This window comes from Gossypium raimondii, chromosome 1 (assembly GCF_025698545.1).
Source record: "Gossypium raimondii isolate GPD5lz chromosome 1, ASM2569854v1, whole genome shotgun sequence".
NCBI lineage: Eukaryota > Viridiplantae > Streptophyta > Magnoliopsida > Malvales > Malvaceae > Gossypium > Gossypium raimondii.
The window spans coordinates 45,182,731-45,202,794 of NC_068565.1; the positions used below are offsets into that span (position 1 = coordinate 45,182,731).

Below are 20,064 nucleotides of genomic sequence, written 5' to 3' on the forward strand. Positions count from 1 at the left end.
TTATATAATAACCTTTAAATGAATTCCTTAAATTATTTTATGAAGATTTAATTAATTATCATTAATTATAAAATTTTAATGAAAAATAAATTGATTAAAATATAATAAATTATTAAATATTTAACATGTATTTGCTTAGAAAAATCTTAAAAAGAAAAAAATGTAAAAGATAACACAAAAACAAAACATAATTATTATTTATAACATTTAAAAAAATTTACAATCGATGAGACCTTCGCTTAATAGAATGGTTAACACTTTTGGAACTTTAAGATCTCAAATTTAAGTCTCATTCTGTATAAATCATACGTGGATTCTCATTTCATATTTATTTTGATTTATGTCACATCATGTATGAGTATTTTATAGATATATCTTGATTATTTTTCTAATTGTACTTTATAACAATTAATTCCAATTATAGATATTTAGATATATTCTTTGTAATTACAATTGCCGTTAACTTCAAAAAAAAACTTTTGAAAATATAGTGTTTAATATATAGTTAGATTAGAATATAAATGTAATTTATAATTTAATTTAATAATAATTTAATTAATTTTTATAATTAATTAGATTTTATTATTTTCAATTAAAATTATTGACTATAAATATTGAAAATAAAAATAAATAAAATAATAATTAATTAATAAATGATAAAAATATTTTTATTTAAATTCATTTAGTTAAATTAAGATTTAAGTATTTAATATGTATTTGCATCAAATTTTTTAAATAAACAAAAAGTAAAAGAGAAAATAAACATCATAATTAACAATTTTCTTTTAAAATAAACTTATGGCCAATGAAGCCTTAACTTAATGTCAAGATTAAGACCTTAAAAATTTTAAAATTCTAAGTTTGGGTCTCGCTCTATATAAATCATGCGTAGATTTTTGGTTCATATTTATTTTCGTTTTTCTTCTACTATATTTGGGTCATGTATAGATATATTCTAGTTTAGATCTGGTTATATTCTTGTTATTAGTTTGGTCGCACTTTAAAATACTAACCCGTATCTGTCGACGAATTAGGGTTATGAGGCATTACCGGACAAAACACAACTCAATATAGACGTTCAGTAGAATTCAAGATTTTAACATTTATATGCAAATCGTTTGAATACAGGTTTAAATCAACTATTTCCAAATCAAAATATAAACATTGTTTATATTTATATATATATATATATATATATATAAATTTAAATATATTAAGCTTAGTCAAATTTTAAGTAAGTATAATTATAAATTCTACTTTAACCTTTTAAAACAAAACATAACATTTCAATCCAGTTAAACCATAAGAAAATAAGCTATTTTCATATGGCTATTAATTATATATACAGTACATTAAAGTACGACTTCCAAAACATTATCTAGCCTATACATGCCATAAGTTAAAATTTAAACATTTCAATACCGAGACAGTAGATAGAGTGATGATCTTTGCTGACGATCCCCGAGTCTGCAGCTTAGTTTTTATCTATAAAACAAATGGACGAAAACAAACAAAATAAGCTTTTATAGCTTAGTAAGTCTATAGCATATCTAAAATACATATAAAAGAATCATATAATTCCTTAAGTAAATTTATTGAGATCACAAATATCAAATATAATTACTATTCAAACATTGCTATCTTAAGTTATTTTGTTGATATCTAAAAGAATGTATATTTAACTAATACATATAAACGAACATGTGTATATACATTATATGCATATAACCAAGTTACAAACATAATCATTAACTGCATATCTTGATTGCTTGTGTACTTATCGCTTGCACTTCATTGAATGCATTTATATATATATATATAATTTTTCAAATACATATGCCAAAAGCACATATTTATACTTATCAACTACATGTGCCGAATGCACATATATACTTATAATCCACATATGCCGAATGCATACATATATATCCAAAATTTCATGACAACCAATATATGTACATACTCACTAATCACAAAGATCAGAACGTTTATATGCTCATCAAATACATTGAAACAAATGTTCATATATTTATCCATTACATATAACCAAAATCATATATATATATATATATATATACCCAATGCATATAATCACTTAATTTAAACAGATTCATCGGCACTTAGCCTGCTAGGCTTATAACCTGATTCAGATCATCGGCACTTAGCCTGCTAGGCTTATAGCCTGATTCAAATCACCTGCACTTAGCCTGCTAGGCTTATAACCTGATTCAGTTCACCGGCACTTAGCCTGCTAGGCTTATAGCCTGATTCAGATCATCGGCACTTAACCTGCTAGGCGCTAAGCCTAAAAACCTCAATTTATATAAGTTGTAACTCATATCCGAACTATTTACGTATATGAATTCCATACATCATAATTCAACTCAAAAAAAATTATAACTTATATCTTTGAACCACCTTGGTATATAAAGTTCAATCACAAAATCCATCTCGATAACTCAATGATCCAACCGAATACTTATATATATAACTTTATACTTTAGATCCTACTACTAGTATTATACTATTTTCTTATAACATACCTTAATTAATGTATATTTAACTGCGAATTACTTAAATATATATACATTTCATGGCATCAAATTTAATCCAAAGAAAACATATCCTACATTTGAAGATATTAAAATAATCTAAGCTAATAATTTCATTCCTTTGATTCAATATAAAACTTATACATGTATAACCATACACATTCGAACCTCACATATACATATATAAATTCATATCTAATTTCAATACAAAAATTTATACATGTATATTTATATATATATTCGAGTCTATCATATACATATATAATTACATACTTATAATCAAAACATGAACTTATACTTGTATACTCATACATATTTGAATCTAATATATACATCCCTACTTTCATACTCAACTCCATATAAGGAATCATACATGTATATACATGCTTATTCGATCCACATATATATACAAATATATATATATATATACCTTTGATTAAAACCAAAATTATACATGTATATACCTTAATGTATTCGAACCTTTTATGAACTTATATAAAATTCATACTTCAATTAAGGTCAAGAAGTTATATATATTACACACACACACATATATATATATATATATATATATATATATATTCGTACATTATATATACACAAATATAACATCCAAACTTTTAATTAAATCCAAAAACTTATACATTTTATATATACCTATTCGAACATCTTATATATATAAGATTCACACATCAACTAAAATCAAATTTTATACTTTTAGTTATAGCTCATTAATTATAAAATAGATATACATATTGATAACATGAATTTGCTAATAGACTTACCTCGGACAGTGTAAAATCGAAATCGGACGATTAATCGACGACTTTAGCTTTTCCCCGATCCAACTCTGATTTCTTTGGTTCTTGATCTAAATATATTCAAAATGAGCTAGCTTAAATATTATTACATTCAATTTAATTCAAAAACACATAAATGGGTAAATTATCATTTTTCCCTGACATTAACACTTTTTGCAATTTAGTCCCTATTGCATAAAACACAAAATACACAAAATTTGTCCATACTATACAAGGGAAGAATGTACCTAGTGCTCATACAAGTCCACACATTTCATTTATTTCACATTTTACTCTCTCAAAAATTTAATTTCACAATTTAGCCCTAATTACTCAATTTCACCAAAAATTTAAAGACAAAACATGTTAATTTTTCACATATCTTTCATATTTCATCATCAAGCTCAAGCATTCATCAATGGCATATCTCAAAACCAACACCAAATTCAAAAATTAAAGCATGGGTCTTGTAGTACACAAAGCAACGATCTCAAAAACGTAGAAATTATCAAAAACCGAACAAAAACGAACCTTAATTTAAACTTCCTAATGGCCGAACCCTAGCTTGGATGTTTCTTTGCTTTTATTTTCTCACTTTCGGTTTTGAGGAAGATGATAACATAAGGATTTTTGTTTAATTTAATTATCATATATTATAATATATTTTTATTTACTTAATTAACCTTATTTATCTAATATATAATATTAAAACACTAAGGTTAGTCTTGTCTTCAACCGTCCACTATCTATATAGTGGTTAAATTTCACTTTTAAACCTCCCATTTAAAAAGACATCAACTAATAGATGCTTTTAAATTAAATCCTTAAGTTTTCATTTTACGCGATTAATCCCCTTTTTATCAAATTGAGCACTCAAACGATCAAATTTTTATACGAAATTTTCGCACATAGTAATTCACATACTGTAAATACCATAAATAATTTTAAAATATTTTTCTGATTCAGATTTGTGGTCCCGAAATCATTTTATCCGATTAGGGTCAAAATCAAGCTGTTACAAAAATGATTTTGTATTTGTAACTTCAAAAATAAAAACTTATATATTAATTGAAATATACACTATATTTACATGTGATTATATTAAAAATAATGTAATTTTAATTTAATTTAATAATAATTAAAAAATTATAATTAATTTTTATTTTTATTAAAATTATTGAATATTGAGATTGATAACAATTAGAGTTGTGTGACTCAAGTTCTAAGAGATTGCTTGCAAGTCAAGTTAAATAAAATGTATTTTCTTTCTAGAGGATTTAGTATTTATTAGTATAATATATTTAGCATTTATTAGCATAGTTTATTTGACTTACTAATTTATCCTATAAATAGGTTCTTTTACAACCTTAGAATACAAACCCATTAGAGATTAGAACTCATAGCACATTTAAAGAATTTGTGTTTACGTTTTGAGGGTTCTTTATTTTCAGGTTTTTTGGGGTTTAGTTTTTTATCTCCATTTTTTGTACTCTTCGTTCTTTTGCCATTATAGTAAAATTATCTTTGTCCGTAGTTTTTTATCCTCTTTGGAGGGGTTTTTCCATGTTAAATTTGTGTGTTCAATTTCTCAATTTATTCCGCTATTTTTTGTTATTTGTTGTTTAATCGGGTCGATCCTAATAAGTGGTATCAGAGTCAGGTTCAATTTTCATAGATCAGCCTATTCAAAGATGGCAGCAATAAGGTTTGAAATTGAGAAGTTCGATGGTGAGACAAATTTCAATCTGTGGCAAGTTCGGATGATGGAAATTCTAGTTCAAATCGGATTAAAAAAGGTTGTTACCGGGAAAAAGCTTGAGAACCTAAATCAAATAGAATGAGAATAACTTGATGAAAAGGTCTTGTCTGCAATCCAGTTGTGCCTTGTGAATACAGTATTACAGGAGATATTGATAGAGAAGACCTCATCTGCCTTGTGAAAAATGTTAGAAACTCTTTATGCGACTAAGTCTCTGGCTAACCATTTAGTGTTGAAACAACGTCTATTTATGTTTCGCATGAACGAATGTGAGCTTTTTAGAGATCACATCAGTCAATTAATTACTCTTTTAAATGATTTAAAGAACGTTGAGGTTCATAATGATGATGATGATCAAGCTATGATATTATTGTGCTATTTACCCCCTTCATATAAGTCTTTCAAGGTGACCCTGATTTATGGCAGAGAAAAACTCTTTTTCGAAGATGTGAAGGGTCATTTGTTGAGTAGAGACAAATTTGACAATGAGTTTGGTTTTGTGACAGCCCGATTTCGACCCTAATCGAACATAGTAGTTTCGGGACCACAAATTCAAGTCAAAAAAATATTTTAATATTATTTTATGATTTTATTATGTGTGAATTTGATTGTGTGAAATTTTTGTGTTTAAATTTTGTTGTTTGAGTAACTGATTAAAGAAAAAGGACTTAATCGCGTAAAAATAAAAATTTAGGGTTTAAAGCTAAAAGTATTTAATTGTTGTTGTCTTTTAAATTGGGAGGTTTAAACATGCAATTAGACCACTAAATAGTTAGTGGATGGCTAAGGACAAAACTGACCTTATTATATATATAAGTTATATTTATTTAAATAAGGTTAAATTAGTAATTAACAAATATTATAATATAAGATAGCTAAAAGCATTAAAAAATTATATTATTATCATCTTTCTTAGCCGAAACCAAGAAGGAAGAAAGTCATGAAAGCTTAGTTAAGTTTCGGGCATCTTCAAGCTTAAATTCAAGGTTCGTTTTTGTTTGGTTTTCGATAATTTTTACGTTTTTGAGATCGTTGCTTCGAATACTTCAAAACCCATGCTTTAATTTTGTGAATTTTTGATAATTTTGAAATGTACCATTGATGAATGCTTGAGTTTTGTGATGCTTGATGATGAAATATGAAAAATATGTGAAAGATTAGCATGTTTTGTCTTTGAATTTTTGATGAATTTGAGTAATTAGGGTTAAATTGTAAAAATAAAATTTTTACGGGCTAAAATGTAAAATAAATGAAATGTATGGGCTTGTAAAGACCCTAGGAATATTCGGCCCTAAAGGAGTGTAGTCAAATTTTGTGTATTTTGTGTTTTGAGCAAAAAGGATTAAATTGTAAAAAGTGTGAAATGTTAGGCAAAATTGTAATTGGCTCATTTATGTGTTTTTAGGTTAAATTGAATAGGATGGTGTTTAAACAAGTTTAATTTGAATACGTTTAGATTAAGAATTAAAGAAATCAGTTTTGGATCGGGGAAAGACAAAGGTGGTCGAGTAGCCGATTTAACAGTCGACGACATCCGAGGTAAGTCTCTAAGCATTTAATTGATGTTAAATTTGATAATCTATAAATATCACATTATGAATGAAAATTTTTGTGAATATATTGTGTATGGCCGAATGTGTATTGAATCAGAGAGATGCATTTTTGAGTTCGATTTGATCCGGTTTCTGTATTCAAAAGCCTCGTATGAACCCCAGGAATAGATAGGATACTTATTTCATGACATTGGATTTTCGATATGTGTTTTCGTGTAAGACCACGTCTGGGACGTTGGCATCGACTTGTGTTTACGAGTAAGACCCTGTCTGGGATAGTGGCATCGATTTGTGAATACATGTAAGACCACGTCTGGGATGTTTGCATTGTACGAGCTTTTCGACTATTCCACGTATCCTTTTTAATTCCGTACGGTTCAACGGGCAATGTTAATTAATGACCGAGTGTGGAAACAAATTTAAAAGTTCAGGTATGTATTTATGCCATGCTATGAAGTTAAGGTAAGTTTATATTGAATTGATGATTCAAGATTAATTGATAAATGTATAATGTGTAAGTAGGTTTGTATTTATAAGTGATTTGGATCTATTAGTACAATTATAATTCATGACATGAATAAGATACATGTATTTAAGTATTTATTCATTCGACTTTTATAAAGCTAATTGTATATATAAATATTTTATTTAGTAGCTTGGCAAATTGGTTGATATTAATGTTAACGTGAAAAATATTTGCTTATGACTTACTAAGATGCTAAAGTTTACTGTGTGTATATTTATTCTTTGTTTTATAGATTTTGGAAGTGGTTACGAGCTCGGGGATCGTTAGCAAGACTTATCACATATCGACAGTTTCCTTCGGTACTTTACTAAGTTGATCTTGAGTATATGGCATGTATAGCATAGTTAATATGTTGATTTTGGAACTAATGTGTATGTGTAATTAATGGCCATGTGAAAATGGCTTATCTCTTTTTTGTTTGGGTTTGGTATTGATGCATATGGCAAATTTGGTATTCTTGATTTTTCTTATTTTGTTTATGTTATAAAAAAATTATAAGTTAACTAAAATTACAAATAGGCTTTATGTCCGGTAATATCTCGTAACCCCAATCCGGCAACGGACACGGGTTAGAGGTGTTACAAGTTTGGATAGCAAGGCAGATAGGCAAGCTTCCGTTTTGGTAGCATTAAATAAACATGACAAAAGGTGTCGCTATTGTAAAAAGTTAGGTCATGTCAAAGCAGATTGCTATAAACTATGAAATAAAAGAACTGCTGAGAGTAACGAGGAAGATGTAGCTGGTGCTAATTTGGTAGATGAAAGCGGTGATGATTTCTTGTTAGTGTCAACGAGCGATAACTCCAAGCTCACATCCGAGTGGATCCTAGATTCGGGATGTTCTTTCCACATGTGTCCCAATAGAGAATGGTTCTCCACATACAGTTCGGTTGAAGATGGAGTTGTGCGCATGGGAAACAATTCATCAGTAAGGTAATTGGTATTAGTACTGTTAAAATTAGGGTACACGATGGGACGATTAGGACACTTTCAAATGTCAGGTATGTACCTGATTTACGAAAGAATCTCACCTCATTGAGTATTTTAGGCTTGAAAGGATGCAGAATCAACGTCAAGTCGAGCGACATTAAAGTATCTCGTGGAGCTCTCGTTTTGTTAAAAGGTAAAAAAACGACAGTCTTTATATTCTGGAAGGTTCTATAGTGACCGGTGAAATCGGACATCCCTCGTCCGTTACAGAGTCGAAGTCAACTCGTTTGGAGCGAAGGCAACTTGGTCATAGGAGGGAAAAAGGTATGATCGTTTCGTTGAAGAGAGGTTCTCTTTTAGATGCAGGTTTTGAAAAGTTAGGGCACTGTGTTTGTGAAAATCAGACCCGGGTTAGTTTTGATTTAGCAGTGCACAAGTCGAAGGCTAGAAGTCTTCCAACTTCTAAGCACAGATTTGACTCAGTTAATTCCCTACATAGTTCAAGATAGGCCCATGGTGGGCTTTGGCAAAGATGCCGTTGTAATAATTCGTGTCAAGGTGGAGATTGTTAGAGTTGTGTGACCCAAATTCTAAGAGATTGCTTGCAAGTCAAGTTAAACAAAATATATTTTCTTTCTAGAAGATTTAGTATTTATTAGTGTAATATATTTAACATTTATTAGCATAGTTTATTTGACTTACTAATTTAGCCTATAAATAGGTTCTTTTACAAGCTTAAAATACACACCCATTAGAGATTAGAACTCATAACACATTTAGAGAATTTTGTGTTTACGTTTTGAGGGTTCTTTGTTTTCAAGTTTTTTGGGGTTTAGTTTTTTATCTCCATTTTTTATACTCTTTGTTCTTTTTCCATTATAGTAAAATTATCTTTGTCCGTGGTTTTTTATCCTCTCTGGAGTTTTTCTACGTTAAATTTGTGTGTTCAATTTCTTAATTTATTCTACTATTTTTTGTTACTTGTTGCTTAATCAGTCGATCCTAATCCTTCAAAAAAAGTAGAATAATAAATAATTAATAAATCAATTAAAATTAATTTGATAAAATACATTTTCTATTTAAATTTGATAACTTTATCTTTTGTTATTAAATCAATTCAAGTTATCCTTTTATTTAAAATTGATTTAATAAATAAATTTTGGAGAATTAATGTATTTCTCATTAAACTTTAGTGAATTAGGTGGATATTTTTCAAATTTTAGAGTATAAGTATACTTTTTATTTTTATTTAGATGCAATATTGGAGGTAGGGGATGGGGTAATACAGTTTGAACATGTGTTAAACAGATGTTTGCTAAGAGATTTAACCACCATTTTATACAAGTTAAAGACAAGAATACTTTTTTTATTAAATTTTGAGCTTTTGTTTTAATCTATATTATTATTATTTAAGCTCTTGATCAGTGTTGTTTGAATCAGACCAGACGTTCAAAACAAGAATCGGCTAGGGTACAGTCTAAATAGTGGCATTAAACTAATTAGATCAAGAATCAACATGAACCGGTTGAACCAATTAAAAAATCAATAAAATTGGCGGTTGAATCGACCAAAAAACTAATTGAACTGGTGGTTGAATCGACTAAAAATGATTGAATCGAAATTTTTAAATATTTAATTTTTATAATTTTTTAATTGAACCGGTCGGACCGATCAAACCGATGGCTAGACTAGTTCGATCATCGACCCAATTTAAAAAACATTGCTCCTAACAGAAGTTGGTGTTATGAGTCAATCAGGCACTAACTCGGTTAGAGAAATTACGAAAATATTTTTATGTAATTAAAATAAGTTATATTATTCGAGGATACTTTATTCTTTTTATTTAAAAAATCAATAAAATATGTGTATGATGAGATTTGAACTTATACTAATTACATTAGTAAATCCTTATAACTTACCACTCAACTAAAGCTTTATTTTATTATACATAATTATTACATTCATTAATTATATTCATTTAATATTTTTAGCTTGATATATTTATATGTTAAAAATTTTATTTTACTCACATTTTAATCTTTTATTTATTTTAATATCATAGATATTTAATATGTTATCATTAATGATTTTTTTTTGAAAAATAAGCAAAATCACATCAACTCAATTGTTCAAAAGCATCATAAACTGTACCTTGTTGAATAGTCCCTAATACATCATTGGGAGACACATCGAAAATCTATAGGCTTGACTTCCATGCTAGACAGGGTTTAGCCAAGTGGTTCGGAACTAAGTTTTCCCCTCTAGGAACATATCGAATCCGCCACTACCCTTCAGATTGCATAGTCTTTTGGACCCTTCGAAGCACCGTGATGCCTGAATCTTCCATCCACTTATCCGTTAAGGCCTTAATCATCTCTAAATTATCTGTTTGAATTGTGGCCCATTTAAATCATTAATAAATTTCAAACTATATATTTTTAAATATGTGATTTTTTCATACATTAACTGTTTTAAGATTTGTACTAAAGATTAACTGGCTTACTTTTCTTTAATAAATGTTGAATGGGCGCACTCAAGGGACGACATTGATGAGCCGCTCTTTACATGCCTAATAAATTACTCTAATTATTAATTAAGAACAAAAATCTAAATTATATTTTAACTCCTCTCCCATTTGGATGTCTAATCATATTGCAACATCCTTACTCGCCATAACAATAACCTTATTATAACAGAAAAGTAAAATATATGAAAATTCAATTGAAGTATTGGGTAGAAATAGAGATGTTAGGGATTGAATTTAACTTCTTATGTTATAATCATTATTGATTTGTCGATTGAGTCTTAATTTAGTTTGTATTGACATTATTGTCAGTGCAATAGGACATGAGTTCGAACGTGTTGAAGCGCGTTTATCCTCCTATTTAAGGGTTTAGAAGAACTATGGGTAGTTCTAAGCATTGTATCAACTTCAAAACTTTTAAATACTTTCGCAATTGAATTAGATTATAAAAAAGAAAGCGTTTGTCCACTGAAAGATTATTAACTCTAAATCATGTCATATTCGATATTCGAGTCAAAGAAAATATTTTACTTGAAAAATATAATTTAAATGAATAATATCTTTTTAAAAATAGTTTTGTTAAAAAAGAAAGACTGTTTTTGTGTTAGAAAAATAAATATAAATGATGAGAATAATAAGAAATAAAATAAAGTTGGTAAAATATGATCGCTTTGAGGCGTATAGAACATTTTTAAGACTTTTATATGCCCTCAACATCCTAAGTAGAATAGTGAAAATGATTCGTAGAAAAGTCTTTTATATAGGCATTCAATAAGTGTATCTTTCCACGAGATACCCTTTAATAGGAATATATATTTTAATAAGATACATTTTATAAGATTGTGTTGTTCCACATGATAATTTTACATAAAGTTGTATCTTTATAAGATAAAGATACAAATTTATGAACAAAAGATACATCTTTACAACACAACTATTTGGTCAATAATTATAATTTATTAGACTTTCCTAGATAATACAATATTATTACCTACCAACATTTTAAGGGTAAACTAACCCCATTTCACTAAACTATCAATAAATTTACATTTTGTCACTCAACTTTAAAAAGTTACAAAATAGTTATTAAATTATTTGAAAATTTTCATTTAAGTCATTGAGCAGTTAAAGTTGTTGTTGTATGGACTTCTTTATTCTTACTGCTTACACCAATAGAAAGTTATTTTTCTCATTTTCTTCTACAGTTTAATTCTTTTCATGAATTTTTTTGAAAATGATGAATCTATAAATGCCCTACTCTATTAACTAAGAATTTATAAGAAAATTTGGATTGAAAAAGAAAATAAATTTTAATTAAGTTAGTGTAATTTAATAACATCAATTTTGCTAAATTAGATAAATATTTAATACTTTTTCTTATAATTTTTTTTATGAGTTAGTGTAAGAAAACAAATTGCACGAGTCCCATGGTTGTGCTTTCAACAAGACTTGGAATGTGAGAGCCTTGCCCTTTGGCCCCCACCAATCCAATGATATTTCTCACCTTTTTTGTTTTCCTTTTCACTCACATTCAATCTTCTTCTATGGGCTTCAATCAAATCTTATTTGCTGGAGATTTGTATGACTCAATTTAGGGCTTATATTACTTTCATGCAATATCAATTACGAGGGCTGTTTTCTAAATATAAATTTTAGTAATTTTAAATATATCTTAAATAATTATTTTTAGACCATCTTTAAGCGGGTCGATCTAATTTTAGGTTAACTTAATTTAAATTAAGTCAATTCATAGTTTAAAATTTTGAGTTTAGTTAATTTTGAGTCTGAATCATTTTAAATTTATTATTATTAAAAGAAATTATTTAAGTTGGAGTCACATTTCTGAGTTATTCAATTTGAATTTTCAATTCAAATCGATTTTGTATTTATTTGAATGCTAACCTTGTTTTTTTTTTTGTAATAATTTTTGTTCCCTATATGATAATAAGAGTGAATTTTACCATTTTGAAATTTGAAACAAAGATAGGTTAGAGGGTAAAGTGAAATACACATAGGGATGCTAGGGGCTGACAAGTGACAAGGGCCCGCCCTCCCTAAAATGGAAAATTGTTATTTAGGCTTTTAAATTTTTTCTAAATTTTAAATTAGTAAAGATAAAATTTTACTTTGTCCCCTTAAAATTATAAAAATTTGATTTAATCCTTTAAAAATTATAAATGTATAGACTATAAAAAATTAAAATTTTATTCGGCTCCCCTAAAAAATTGTTCTGGCTTCACCCCTGGAAATGCAAAGGTCAACATTCTATTTATACTATTAAATTAATTGACTTCAATGAGATGTAAGTTAAATTCAACCTTCTTGATTATCAACTTTAGACAATTTGAGAAGATTATTAATTTTTTTACAAGAGCAGATAATATTAAAATTATATATTTATTTAAATTTTTCAATACATAAAGTACGATTATTTTTGTAGTCTTAATTCAATTAGCATGAACATTGTTCCCAATACAAGAGGACGTGAGTTCGAGTATTTATGGGTTGAGGAGGGGGTATAGATAGTTCTAGACATTGTATCAAAAACAAATATAATCAGAACTTATAATGAAATTATTAAAAAAAGAAAAACCATTAGTTTTACCTATTAATTGAATATTCAAATGACTAGTCAATTTATGGCTCAATCCACATTTTGTTTTCTCTTTCTTCTTTAACAAAAGTTTGATCCTATAATTTATAAATCTCAAATTCAACACAACACAAGTCTGTGTTTAAGTTTGAATAAGAATGATTAAATTTAAAATATTATACCTTAGATTCAATCATATTCTAAATAAATTAAATTATGTAATTTTTTTATTTTGAAATACTCACAACGTGAGTAAAAATATAATTATTTAATTTTAAATGATATATAGTTCGTTGACATGGTTGTTATTGTAGTAATTAGAAAGACGCGCTTTCTAGCGCATTTAAGTATGTATCTTCTTTTGCTTTTAAATTTGAGATGTTTGTAGTTAAATGTTTAAGTAAGCAATATATATAAAAGGAATAAGGTTACATTTGGTACTTATACTTTCATAGAATGTTTAATGTAATATTTGTACTTTGAAAATGTTTAATGTGATACTTGAACTATCAATGTGTATTTCATCATTGTTCTTGTACTTTAATAAAATGTCTAATGTGGTATCCGAACTATCAATATGTGCTTTGTGTCATATTTGTTGCAAAGATGGCACGGAAGTCCAAGGGTCATACACTTGAAGAAATACAAGCATCACTTACTACTTCTCCGTAGTCAGAACCAAGTGTAATGAGTTACTTTCCTGTACTAATTATTATGGTACATGGTGTTAACAACATTAGTGAATTGTTAAATAAAATAATAAAAAATTGACACATAATTTCTTTTCCCAAATCATAAGTCCTTACGGACAATATAAAAATTATATGGAAAACTAAATAAAAAAATTAAAGTAAATTAACCATGTTTAGCTCTTTGCTTTTAATTTAATTTAATTCTTTTTTATCTAGTTTTAACGTAATGTTATATTATCTACGAGTAAATGATGATTTGCAAAAAAGTTACGTGTCGAATTTATATTGGTTGGTTTAACAATTCACTAACGATATTAACGTCAAATACTATAATAAAACATATATTGATGGTTTAGAAATTACATAGGAGAATTTCAAAGTAGAGGTACTACATTAGACATTTTATGAAAGTATAAGTAATGTAATAAAATACATAGTGATGGTTCAAGTACCACATTAGACAATTTTTAAAGTACAAGTATCAAATTGAATATTTTAGAAAATTACAGATACCAAATATGATATTACCCTAGATAACAGAAATTCCTCGCGAGGAGTTTTATATTAGGTAAGCTTAATTAGTTAAGATATCCCCATTCTCAACAATGCGCGTGCAACACAAATCTCCTTCTTGCACTCAGCTATTTTTATGGTCCTCACTCTCCATTCACTTCTACACCACTGCCTTTTCTCTGCAGGTATCTCCTTCTCTCTCGTGGCTCTTACGATTATCAGGTAAAAATACCCATTATTCTTTGATTTCTCTTAAAAGTTATAGTGCTTTTAATCTATTTTTCTATTTTAAAGTGTTTTTCTTTTTTAATTTTTTAATCTCTCGCCATGCATGGCTTTATTGTTCTTCCCAGTTTCATAAAAAAAAAAAAATAGAGAACGTTATTTCACGTTATGATTTTGTTTTTTAATGTATTGTTTATCAATTACTTGTGCAAATGTGTACGTTATGTAGTCTGATGGATTCCAGTTATTCGCATTGTTATATTCTGTAATCTTACACTTTGAATTGGTGCTTTATTATTATTTTTTAAAATTTTATTTTCAAGTTTTAAGCTTTTTGAGAAGATCTCTTAAAACCCATATAGTGAACCCCAAAGTGATTGCTGAAATATGGGTTTTACTCATTTATAATTGTTTTAATCTGCAACGGTTAATTTGTTGCTTGTCCTTGCTTATGATCAGCTACAAAGAGATTTATTGAGATAGGTTTAATCTTGGTAAGAACAAAAGATACATTTATCCTGGGGAGATTATTCAGTTTTTACTGTACAATTGGCCTATTTGGATTCCACATTGGTATTTTATTTTTGTTTTAAGTGCTTAAAGAATCCTTGCCTTTTGCTATGATGGGATACAAAAGGAAGGATTTTTCTGAGGAATTCTTACAGTTGGGACGTTTTATTGATAAGCAAATGGGCGGTATTTATAGGTCGTTAGGTCGTTAACTCGTCGCCAACTTGTCATATTAGTTTTGGTTATAACATAGGCTTTTTTGATTGTGGCATCGAATATGAAAATTGACCAATCTTTTCATTCAAACAGTGATCTAGGACTAGAAAGCGTTTGAAAGATCTTAATGGCAGATGCTACTGATTCATTTCCTGACTTGCGGAGTGTGTATAAAAGTTCTGGTCACCAAGTTAATCGCCTAAGTCAGAATGTGGCAAACATGAAGCTAGCTTCTGCGCAAGATGGTGAAAAGGAGAACTCATTGGGATCCAATAACAAAGGTGCTGAAAATGTTGGGTTTCCTCAAGATTCTACCCCTAATGTATGGGGACATCCGAATGTGATTCAGAAACTTAGGATGCAAGGTAATCGTGGTTCAGAAAAGGTTACTCACAAAGCCTGGCCAACTCAAAATGCTGTTTCTAGGACGCAACAAGGTGATAGAACATGGGGAAATAGTAGTATAAAATCTCCATCCTCAGAGTATGGAAGGAATGACCCTGATCAAGCTGGTTTTACTTTCTCTAATAATTCTTGGGATGGTCAAATTAAAACCGACCATGAAGTGGGTGATAAGTTGGATGATGAAATTGGAGATAATGAAAATGTTGATGATGAATATGGTAATGGTGTCTCTAATATTGAGTACGATAGTGATGATATCGATGATTATGTTTCCGGTTCAGATGAAGATGAGAAGAGCCATGAAGCACGCAAGGAGAGCAAGTGGTTCTATTTTTTTTTTGAAAGTTTAGAGAAACTGACAGTTGAGGAGATTCTTTCTCCGGTTCGGCGGTGGCACTGTCCAGCATGTCAAGGTGGGCCAGGAGCCATCAACTGGTACCGAGGTGTGCAACCCTTATTGACTCATTCCATGACTAAAACAACACGGAGAGCTAAGCTGCATCGTGTATTTGCTGGACTTTTGGTTGAGGAGATGCGCAGGAGAGGAGCTTTCATTAAACCAGTCAATGATGCATTTGGCAGGTGGGAAGGGCTGACTGATAGAGTTGCAGATCACGAGATAGTTTGGCCTCCAATGGTTATCATTATGAATACAAGATATGAACAGGATGAAAACGGCAAGGTACTATATGGCTATCATCTTTGTTTTCAGAGATCTTATTTTCCTTATTTTCCCCTGGTTTCAAGCAAAATGTTACCACTTTTTCAGTAAAATATCTTGTAAAAGAAAACCCAAGAAAATGCTACGTAGCATTTATTGCTTTTTTGGTAAAATATCTCTTGTACTCTTGTATTAATATACTCTTAATATCTCTTGTATCATTTCATCAGTGGATTGGAATGGGAAATCAAGAACTTCTCAATTACTTCAGCTCGTATGCTGCAGTAAAAGCAAGACACTCATATGGTCCACAAGGGCATCGGGGGATGAGTCTTCTGATCTTTGAGAGCTCAGCAGCGGGATATTTAGAGACTGCACGCCTGCATAAGCATTTTAAGGAGCAAGGGAGGGATAGGGATGCTTGGGATTGTTCACGGGTTCCATTCTGTCCAGGTGGCAAGCGCCAACTCTATGGCTACATTGCCATGAAAGAAGATCTGGATTTATTTAACCAGCACTCTCAAGGTCAAATCACTCTCTCTCCTCTCAAAATATCGTGTCTATGTGTATACACTTGTGCTTGCATGTGCTAGATAAAGAAATAAAAGGAACTCCATAGTAGCAAGGAATTGAATGCCTATACCTTTATAATTTTTAAAGGATTAAATCACATTTTTATCATTTTTTTTGGGGGGGTGGGGGGTGGGAGTAACTTTGCTATTTGCTAATGGGAATATTATTTAATTTGTTAATATAAAATTTTCAACTTTTGGTGCCATTGCAAACTTAAAAAGATGATTTGTAGTTCCTTTTTCTTTTGGCTTCTTTGCAAAGTTTTGATTACTTTGATAGTCACAGCCTTACTTGATTATGGAGACAGGAGGTAATCCTCAAAAACAACTCTTACCAGTTCGTGACAGTTTGTTCTTGTTTAGGATAAAGCGACATTGCCTTAAATTATACTCTTACTTTAGTAAGAGAAGTAGTTAAAACATGCATTTAAATTTGCCGAATTGGCTGGTGTTTTGTTTCTATAATTTGTTTTAAAATTTAAATATTTCCTTTTCTTGAAAGAAAAAATTTAATGAATGATTGATGGTGGAAGATGCATAATTTAATCTGTATTGGCAATGTAGTTTCCTTTTTCAGTCATGTTTGATACTCTATGCGATCAAGCAGGAAAGTCCAAGCTGAAATTTGAGACGAGGTCATATCAAGAGATGGTTGAGAGTCAGATAAAGAAGATAAATGATGATAGTCAGCAGCTTAACCTACTTAAAAAGAAGGTTGCTCAAGAGCAGCAGCACTCACAAGTCCTTGCAGAGTCTCTAGGACGATTGAGTGAGAAGCTGCGCCAGACGACAGAGGAATATGGTATCATGAGGCAGCAAACTAGATTGCAGCATGAGCAGAACAAAGAAGAGGTAGCATTTTTAAAACTTTGTATTCCTTTACTTTTATTGCCAATCATGGTTGCCAAGTTAGGACAAGAAGGGTGCCCTGGGACCACCTTCTCCATGTTTCACTATTTGGTAAAATGGTGATCATACTCAGTGGATGCTATTACTGTTGTCATGTTGTTTCTTAATAACTTGTAGGGAGGCTGAACTTAAGGTAAATCTAAGAAGTCAATTCAGAGGCATGCTTGTGCTTGACATTGAATCTTCTCCATGTTTTATAAGTATATTTAAGTTGACATCGAATCTTCTAATTTGTTATCTCAATGCATTGATTTGCAGTTGGGCGCCAAAGAACAGTATTTTAAGGAGAAAATTAATGTTATTTACCAAGCCATAAAGTTGAAGGAAGATAATTTTGAGAAGCTGCAGAGGGCAGCGAGGGAGAGAGTTGAGCGGTCAAATGCAACTCTGATAAATAATGAAGATCAGCACAGGTAACAGTTATGATTCAAAATATCTCGTTTTGTCACACATGACCTACTTCATGCTGTAATGAAGATTTTTCTTTTCTGAGATGGAATGTCTATACGATCTGACTACCTTGAGAAGGTTTTTGTTTTCTGCTGACTTGATACTGCTCTGTCCATCAAATAAAATATCTGTCTCTTTATTTTTCCTTTAAGTTTCTGTGTTTGTCTTATGCATATTTAGACATAAAATGAGGTATGATCTTTCGAACATATGCAAAACTTAGAAAAAGATTATTTCTATACCAGTTTTAGATGCCTACTATATCGGACTCTAAACCTCCGACCGTGGGTAATTCAAGGTCACTTGCTGCTACTAGGGTCTTGTTTTGTTGAAACTGAAACTTGTTGACTTTATACTGTAATTATGATCTGATAATAGTTTTCAACAAAATTTGAACATTCAGTGCTACTGAGTTGGAGGAAAACTCAAGGTCCATAACAATCCAGGAGAAGAAGATGGAGGAATTCGAGGCAGAGAGGGAGAAGCTAATGAAAAGTCATCAAGATGGAAGATTGGCAATCACACAGCGGTACTGGGAAGAGCTGATTGAGCTTGAGGAAGGGTTTGAAAAAGAATTGACCCTGCTTATGGGAAAGTACAACCCCGATCGCCTCGAGGAAGAGACTACTGACAGCCTTGAAGGACGAGACAAGAGAGGAGCAAGAGATATTGAAACAGAATAGACAACAATGATCCTATTTGTCGAGGGTAAGAAGCAGCATATTATGTTTTGGGTAAAAGATATACACCAGTTTTATTACCAAAGATACTTCAGTTTTGGATATAGAGGGCTAAAAGTGAAGCCTTTCTGGATCGGTACAAACATTGGAATAATGAAACTTCAAGTGCTTTATTATTATTATTGAACATACATAGCTGAGGATTCTTTTGTGTTTAAGCTGTCTTGCAATGACAATTTTTGCAGTGGCATATATGTTTGATGATTCGATGTCTGAATTTCCATGCAAAAAGAAAACATTTTTGTTTGCTAAGAAATCGACAAAAAAATTGGGGTTTCTGCAGATTTGCTCTCTCTCTCTCTCTAATATTTTTTCAACAAGTTAACTAAATATAGAAATTGGGTTTTGTCCATGCAGAAAACCTGCTAATATTGTGGATTGGGTTCTGCAAGTTATTAACTTTGACTCTTAATTTTAATGGAGTTATAATTTGTTTTTGTTTGAAGTTATGGAATTATAATCAGTTGAGCAACTGTTAAAAAAGGTCAGACAAGTTGCTGTTTTTTTTTTTTAGTTTATTAAAATGGTTGCAGTTGAGATTAGTAAAATGATCTTTGCGAATCTCAGTTTTACTAAGAAGAACCCACTATAAGCATCGAACTCATTATTTTTTTCATAGAAAAGAGAGCTTAAGCCCTAAGAAAGTTCATAACATAGTGTGCACTGTATGCATCCAACTTTGAACAAAAAAATTCTTCAATTTTTTAAAAGAAATTGGGTATCTCTATTTTTTTTATCGGAGGTTCGGATGGTTATGAAATATATTTTATTTATATGAATGAAGATTGAATTTCGATCTCATAATTAAGGGATGAAACGAGTAATTATAATATTATAAAAAAGTATTTTTAATAAAAAAAGTTAATTTAATTTATATATGTATGTGCAGGCAATGCTTCAACCATTCTGTAGTTAATTAGCTTTTTCACCGCCG

At 29.8% G+C, this 20,064-nt stretch overlaps 1 protein-coding gene and 1 long non-coding RNA gene across 2 annotated transcripts; both read left to right on the plus strand.

Moving 5' to 3' along the window:
* Positions 1 to 6,040: 6,040 nt before the first annotated feature.
* On the plus strand, positions 6,041 to 7,912 carry LOC128039752 (uncharacterized). The gene is made up of 3 exons (XR_008194285.1): positions 6,041 to 6,097; positions 6,568 to 6,650; positions 7,423 to 7,912. It is a non-coding gene; the product is annotated as an uncharacterized LOC128039752 (long non-coding RNA).
* A 6,617-nt stretch (positions 7,913 to 14,529) lies between these two features.
* On the plus strand, positions 14,530 to 19,334 carry LOC105786023 (protein SUPPRESSOR OF GENE SILENCING 3). The gene is made up of 6 exons (XM_012612268.2): positions 14,530 to 14,664; positions 15,487 to 16,480; positions 16,690 to 16,984; positions 17,639 to 17,883; positions 18,199 to 18,353; positions 18,794 to 19,334. Exons 2-6 carry the CDS (start codon positions 15,521 to 15,523, stop codon positions 19,071 to 19,073), a joined length of 1,935 nt encoding a protein of 644 aa, XP_012467722.2. The 5' UTR covers positions 14,530 to 14,664; positions 15,487 to 15,520; the 3' UTR covers positions 19,074 to 19,334.
* Positions 19,335 to 20,064: the final 730 nt, after the last annotated feature.

Excerpts from the sequence above, each read along its gene's own strand:
- LOC105786023 (XM_012612268.2), top strand. The coding sequence starts at position 15,521 with ATGGCAGATGCTACTGATTCATTTCCTGACTTGCGGAGTGTGTATAAA. Across the intron at positions 16,985-17,638 it reads ATTTAACCAGCACTCTCAAG|GAAAGTCCAAGCTGAAATTT; the intron begins GTCAAATCACTC and ends GCGATCAAGCAG. Across the intron at positions 18,354-18,793 it reads AATAATGAAGATCAGCACAG|TGCTACTGAGTTGGAGGAAA; the intron begins GTAACAGTTATG and ends TTGAACATTCAG.